Source organism: Oncorhynchus nerka, linkage group LG17 (genome assembly GCF_034236695.1).
Source record: "Oncorhynchus nerka isolate Pitt River linkage group LG17, Oner_Uvic_2.0, whole genome shotgun sequence".
NCBI classification, from domain to species: Eukaryota; Metazoa; Chordata; class Actinopteri; order Salmoniformes; family Salmonidae; genus Oncorhynchus; species Oncorhynchus nerka.
The window spans coordinates 36,451,709-36,459,381 of record NC_088412.1 but is presented as its reverse complement, the minus strand read 5'-3'; the positions used below and the strand labels follow the sequence as shown (position 1 = coordinate 36,459,381).

The 7,673-nt window shown below is 41.2% G+C and overlaps 1 protein-coding gene across 1 annotated transcript; it reads right to left on the bottom strand.

Moving 5' to 3' along the window:
- Positions 1 to 3,714: 3,714 nt before the first annotated feature.
- Positions 3,715 to 5,967, bottom strand: rgs2 (regulator of G protein signaling 2). The gene is made up of 5 exons (XM_029687034.2): positions 5,834 to 5,967; positions 5,642 to 5,725; positions 5,367 to 5,428; positions 4,960 to 5,126; positions 3,715 to 4,761 (listed from the first exon to the last, which is right to left on the bottom strand). The coding sequence occupies exons 1-5, from the start codon at positions 5,890 to 5,892 to the stop codon at positions 4,567 to 4,569; spliced, it is 567 nt and encodes a 188-aa protein (XP_029542894.1). The 5' UTR covers positions 5,893 to 5,967; the 3' UTR covers positions 3,715 to 4,566.
- Positions 5,968 to 7,673: the final 1,706 nt, after the last annotated feature.

The window sequence follows — 7,673 nt, the reverse complement described above, 5'->3', positions numbered from 1 at the left end:
GGTTGCTGGAAATGAGCCTCTGTACGCCTATGTAGATATTCCATAAAAAAATCTGCCAGCTACAATAGTAATTTACAACATTAACAATGTCTACACTGTATTTCTGATCATTTTAGTGGACAAAAGATTTGCTTTTCTTTCAAAACAAGGACATTTCTAAGTGACCCCAAACGTTTTAGCAGTAGTGTATATACAGTTGAAATTGGAAGTTTACATATACATTTAAAATCAGTTTTTCACAATTTCTGACATTTAATCCGAGTAAGAATTCCCTGTCTTAGGTCCGTCAGGATCACCACTTCATTTTCTGAATGTGAAATGTCAGAATAATAATAGAGAGAATGATTGATTCATTTCAGCTTTTATTTCTTTCATCACATTCCCAGTGGGTCAGAAGTTTACATACATTCAATTAGTATTTTGTAGCATTGCCTTTTAAATTGTTTAACTTGGGTCAAACGTTTCGGGTAGCCTTCCACAAGCTTCCCACAATAAGTTTTGGCCCATTCCTCCTGACAGAGCTGGTTTAACTGAGTCAGGTTTGTAGGCCTCGTTGCTCACACACGCTTTTTCAGTTCTGCCCACAATTGTTCTATAGGATTGAGGTCCGGGCTTTGTGATGGCCACTCCAATACCTTGACTTTGTTGTCCTTAAGCCAATTTGCCACAACTTTGGAAGTATGCTTGGGGTCATTGTCCATTTGGAAGACCCATTTGCGACCAAGCTTTAACTTTCTGACTGATGTCTTGAGATGTTGCTTCAATATATCCACATTATTTTCCATCCTCATGATGCCATCTATTTTGTGAAGTGCACAAGTCCCTCCTGCAGCAAAGCACCCCCACAACATGATGCTGCCAGCCCCGTGCTTCACGGTTGGGATGGTGTTCTTCGGCTTGCAAGCGTCCCCCTTTTTCCTCCATACATAATGATGGTCATTATGGCCAAACAGGTATATTTTTGTTTCATCAGACCAGGGGACATTTCTCCTAAAAGTACCATCTTTGTCCCCATGTGCAGTTGCAAACCGTAGTCTGACTTTTTAATGGTGGTTTTGGAGCAGTGGTTTCTTCCTTGCTGAGCGGCCTTTCAGGTTATGTTGAAATAGATATTTTTGTACCTGTTTCCTCCAGCATCTTCACAAGGTCCTTTGCTGTTTGTTCTGGGATTGATTTGCACTTTTTGCACCAAAGTACGTTCATCTCTAGGAGAAAGAAAAACAGTGGTATCAATCAAATTTATTTTATGAAGCTCTTAACATCAGCTGATGTCACGAAGTGCTGTACAGAGGAACCAGGCTATGAGGGGTAGCCAGTCCTCTTCTGGCTGAGCCGGGTGAAGATTATAGCAGAACATTTCCAAAATGTTCAGATGTTCATAGATAACCAACAGGGTCAAATAATAATCACAGTGGTTGTAGAGGGTGCAACAGGTCAGCACCTCAGGAGTAAATGTCAGTTGGCTTTTCATAGCCAATCATTCAGAGTATCTCTGCCGTTCCTGCTGTCTCTAGAGGATTGAAAACAGCAGGTCTGGGACAGGTAGCCCGTCCGGTGAACAGGTCAGGGTTCCATAGACGCATGCAGAACAGTTGAAAATGGAGCAGCAGCATGACCAGGTGGACTGGGGACAGCAAGGAGACATCAGGCCAGGTAGTCCTGAGGCATGGTCCTAGGGCTCAGGTCCTCCGAGGAGAGAATTAGAGGGCGCAAACTTAAATTCATACAGGACACTGGATAAGAAAGGAGAAATACTCCAGATATAACAGACTGACCCTAGCCCCCCGACACAAACAATTGCAGCATAAGCACTGGAGGCTGAGACAGGAGGGGCCAGGAGAAACTGTGGCCCCGTCCGACGATACCCCCGGACAGGGCCAAATGGGCAGGATATAACCCCACCCACTTTTCCACAGCACAGCCCCCACACCACTAGAGAGAGATCCCCAACCACCAACTTACCATCCTGAGACAAGGCTCGAGTATAGCCCACGAAGATCTCCCCCACGGCACAACCCAAGGGGGGGAGCCAACCCGGACAGGAAGATCACATCGGTGACTCAACCCACTCAAGTGACGTACCCCTCCTAGAGATGGCATGGAACAGCACCAGGTATGACGGCTGTGTGGTCCCATGGTGTTTTTCTTGCGTACTATTGTTTGTACAGATGAACGAGGTACCTTCAGGCATTTGGAAATTGCTCCCAAGGATGAACCAGACTTGTGGAGGTCTACAATCTTTTTTCAGAGGTCTTTGCTGATTTCTTTAGATTTTCCCATGAAAATGTCATGTCCAGCAAAGAGGCACTGAGTTTGAAGGTAGGCCTTGAAATACATCCACAGGTACACCTCCAATGGACTCAAATGATGTCAATTATCAGAAGCTTCTAAAGCCATGACATTTTCTGGCAGAGTCAATTTAGTGTATGTAAACTTCTGACCCACTGGAATTGTGTTACAGTGAAATAATCTGTCTGTAAACAAATGTTGGAAAAATGTATTGTGTCATGCACAAAGTAGATGTCCTAACTGACTTGCCAAAACTATAGTTTGTTAACAAGACATTTGTGGAGTGGTTGAAAAAATAGTTTTAATGACTCCAATATACAGTATATATATTGTTTCATTACCAAAATGTATACTTTCCCTTTAAATTTGAGAATTACAGTCATTGGAGTTAATTACAGGTTTTTTTCTGCTGTGTATGAAATTCTTAGGCGGGCAGTCTAAGTGGTCATTTTTAGGATGGAAAAACTGTCTGTGTCAAATGCAACGACCAAAACCAACCACAATAGTTCCTGTGAAGTTTTGACTGGAAGTTCAGTGTGAAAAAACTTGCCCTTTGCAAAACATTGAGCCTGCTTCTAAGAAACATTGAGCTATGTTTGGTCTATTTGGGAGAATGTGTTAGATGGATGTCTTATTATGCCTGCATGTTCGGAGCGTATGGAGTTATTTTGGGTCTGTTTGGGTTGAGATGTGTAAGGTGAGAAATGGTCACATTTCATAACAGAAATGGTCACATATCATAACAGAGGCCATGGGTCCTAGTACTACCGGACAGCTGTCCGAGAGGAGAGCTGTCTTCTCAGTGTCAGCTTTTGTCACGAGTTCATGCTCATCTGTACCAACAACACTTTGTCATGTCAGGATTAACACAAAGTCTGCACATCCCCATAGTCAGGCACAGAGATATTGTACATTGCGTCAGTCATGATCTTTTTTTCGGGAACACAGCACCATTTTTACTGGAACCTTTTATTCATATGACCCCATTCCGCTGCGTGAGCACTGTTCCACTGGAAGCCAAATGATGTGTTGTGCAGATGATGTTGTGCAGACAATTTGTCTGGTAGTGTACAGTAGATAGATTCCATCCAGGAGTTGTGAGGAAAGGGAATTGATATGATGCAGGTATTTATATCTTTGACATTTTGTGTTTTGAGTAAATATTTGGTCTTGAAGGGAGCAGACTGGGAAGGCCTCATATATGGAATCTCTTTACACCAAAACATCCCCTTCCTCAGCTGCCTCAAGGTACTGCTGTGAAGTTGCAAGGTAAAACGTACTGTATAGTTGATCCTGTCATGGACTTCATTCACTTTCGTTGACATGATGGTTTGTTATGACTTGGAGTTCAATTTGAATTGGATCTGAAGTGTCTTTTTATCATTAAAAACACCGTGTTAAAGCATTCAGGGCCCAATAACTGGAAATGTTCTGAATTCAATATTTTATTAGACTTGACATTGGACATGTATGTATTCAACAAAATAAAAAAAGAAACACAGTATTGCAGTCCAGCTGCCACCATATCTTTGCCTCTGTCTATTGTTTTATTTACAGTAAGTTCACCCACAATGAACTGCAGGGGGTTAAAAAAACAAACTACATAGAAAATATGTAGAAACTATAATGGACCTAAATATTTTCAAATAACTGCCCTTTTTCTGTAAAAAATAAATATATATCTGTGCGGCCCTCCGTTGAATTTCGAAATCCTGATGTGGGCCTCGAACCAAAAAGTCTGCCCATACTTGGTTTGAAGCAACATCCGCTACAATATTTAGTGTAAACACCTTTATGCGACGCAAAACATTCACCTCCATTCAGCTCTCCAACAAAACAGTTACCAATTTAAACCTATACCACTGGTCCCAGAAAGTTCTTACTCACATCATATAGTTGCAAAAAGTTATTAGACAGTTATTTACCGGTACTGGTGTTTGGTGAAACTAACTCAATTGCATATTCAAACACCACAGGATGGGCAGTTCCATTTTAAACCATTATCAAAATGACTACGTCTGATCTGCATTGTTTTGTCTCAATCTTCAAAAGCAGGATGCGCAAAGTTGAATAGACATTTTTAAAATGTAAACGAAAAGCTATTCAGTTATTCACTGTACTTCCTACATTACAGTACTGTTTATAAATAGTGCACTACAGCATTGCCATTGACCACATGGCTCAAATGTGAAATGGTTTTACATCCCATGTAACTACATGGTGTCAGTGCAACATGTCATGTGTGACTGCATAGACAATCCTTGAAAGTAGTTCATCTTAAGACTTGAGATATTGCCCCTCTCCCCTGGCAATGGCACAGAGTTCCTTGTAGAGCTCAGAGTGGATGAAGCGAGGGTACGAGTTGTTCTCCATCAGGCTGAACACCTTCTTCTGGGCCAACAGGAAACACGTCAGGCTGGGCAGACACAGGCTCTGGACGATAGCATCTTTCGTTTGGTAGTCCAGGTTGATCTGCAACCAAATAGAGACAAGAACACCAATAAGTCTTTGCACAATCAGAGTGATCACACATTGGCATTAGATAATAAGTTGTTTGGAAATAAGAAACATAACTATCACTTTATCGTTACCGTATTTTTATTATAAGATTGTTGCTTTAATATCAGCACTTTAAGAATGACTCCTGAACGTAGTGAAAGGAAAACTCACCTCTTTAGGAGCATCACACTGGATGAACTCTTCATAGATGCTTCTGGCCCTCGACGACAGTTTCTCTAGAGACGAGATGGTCCTGAACTCCTCACAGGCTGTCCAGAACTCTATATTCTCCTCACAGAACTCTGACTTCAGGAAGATCCGAAATGCTGCCTTTCCATCTGCAGGAGAGGAGGGAGGGAAGGAGAGAGAATGTCAAAGCAGCTCTCAAGCAGTAGAATGTCTTCAAGCTGAGTTGAGAACGGTCAAATATCAACCAATCAGAGGTGCAGTTTAGATCCAACTGTACTTCAAGATGACTCACTTCATTCATATATATTTTCACTCTATAACATTTGTGCCCATTTCATACAGTCATGCTGATATCATATGAGCTATAAAAGACAGGGTGTGGCATTTACATTTGTGACTCAGGAGTTTGTCAAGTGACTGTGCCCATTGGTTGACTTCATCCACTGTTGGCCTTAGGAAGGAGAGAACAGTCACATTAGAGGCCTGTAGTAGTAGCAGTATACAAGTAGTAAAAACGACTTTTATATACTTCTTGCATACAATTAGTAGTACCTACTGCTTTTAGATACATATATCAAGGTTGATCATTATTAGGAAATGGAGCCTTGTGGTACTCCCTAATTTACATCCATAATACTACATGATTCAGACCCCCGAGCCTTACCTGTAAGATCTTCTTCTTGCCATGGATTTTGAAGAAGAGGTGATCTTCAAGAGATATCGTATCCTTGTCCTCCAGTTTCTCTTCCTGAAAAAGATTTGTTTTTCTGTTAGTATCATTCCATGTGACTGCTATCATTGCTTAACAAGGTCATGATAATCAGCTGTAATAACACAAACTGAATAATTAACTCACTTGATTCCTTTTTTATCAATAGAGAAATCTGACGCCTTCATACAGTCTGTACATGCCATGTCTCTATCTGATACAACACACTCTCAATATTCTGTGGTAAAAAAAAACTGAATATAGCAGACTATAGCAGTCAAATGAATCTACCTCCCTCTAGAGCAGTCAGAGCACTTTATATTTTCCTTCTGATATCGTCATGCTAGGAAGGCTGGCCTAGAGTAACAGATCTGTAACCTGATTGGCCCACTCTGTGAACAGTTGGCTAGCCCATCTGCTGACAGTGAGAGCCTGCGGCAGTAAAGGAAGTGCTAGAGAATGTGATTGGTTGTTTAGTGTAAACGGTTACACTACTGAAAGTGCTTCCATATTTAACTCCGGGTAGGCCAATGACATTAGAGGTGCACCAAGTCCACCCAAAACTAAAATATAGTTTAGAGGACCCCCCCTTACACACACACACATCAGTTCTTATAGAACAAATATATTTTATGAACTAATCCAACCTGATCTTATCAAGCAGTGGAGACGTTAAGAAAGTAATGCATGAAAAGTATGATGAGGAGAATGTAACTTGATGCAATCTGCTTGACAACACAAAGTAAGATGTAAGATGCATACTGGTTGGAACGCCAAAGCTCATCAAACTCGTTTTCCTACATTGCTGTTTACGCTCTATAAATAGAGTCTTAGTTATAAAAATAGTAAGGTGGGAGGAAGTGGTTGGAAATAAATGACTTTAGCTGCCATTCTCCAAGCATTTCTGCCAGTTTGTTTTCTGTAAAGATGACCCAAACCCTTTCACCTCTAATCTCTTTAAAAGCCCCCTAAGGTCGATGTCTGCACCCCGTGGATGATCTAATTAGCATAACACAAAAATCATTAAAACATCTGTCAGTTTAAGCTAGAGATATGTTCTTTTTGCATGGGCTGCGTCTCAGTCCACCGTATCCGCCTATGACGCACTTCCGCATCTGCTGTGAAAGCTGACAGAGCTAGAGCGGTGTTTGTCAGACCATGAGACATCCCAAAAATCGACCCTCTCACAAAATCGCCTGTAGCGTTCGAACGGTACAAACTATTATGACCCATCTATGGAAAGATGAGACCCCCACAAACACAATGCTCTACAACCCTCACAAGTGTCTTGGGACACGTCTGAAGTCGGTACAGCCGATCTACCAACTTCTGTCTTTAGCGTTCAAACAGTTTCATATATCTGTCAGATATACAGTTGGAGTCGGAAGTTTACATACACCTTAGCCAAATATATTTAAACTAAATTTTTCACAATTCCTGACATTTAATCCAAGTAAGAATTCCCTGTTTTAGGTCAGTTAGGATCACCACTTCATTTTAAGAATGTGAAATGTCAGAATAATAGTAGAGAGCATGATTTGAGTTTGTATTTCTTTCATCACATTCCCAGTGGGTCAGAAGTTTACACTCTGACACTCAATTAATATTTGGTAACATTGCCTTTAAATTGTTTAATATGGGTCAAATGTTCCGGGTAGCCTTCCACAAGCTTCCCACAATAAGTTGGGTGAATTTTGGCCCATTCCTCCTGACAGAGCTGCTGTAACTGAGTCAGGTTTGTAGGCCTCTTTGCTCGCACACACTTTTTCAGTTCTGCCCACAAATTTATTATAGGCTTGAGTTCCGGGCTTTGTGATGGCCACTCTAATACCTTGACTTTGTTGTCCTTAAGCCATTTTGCCACAACTTTGGAAGTATGCCTGGGGTCATTGTCCATTTCCCCATTTGCGACCAAGCTTTAACTTCCGGACTGATGTCTTGAGATGTTGCTTCAATATATCCACATAATTTTCCTACCTCATGATGC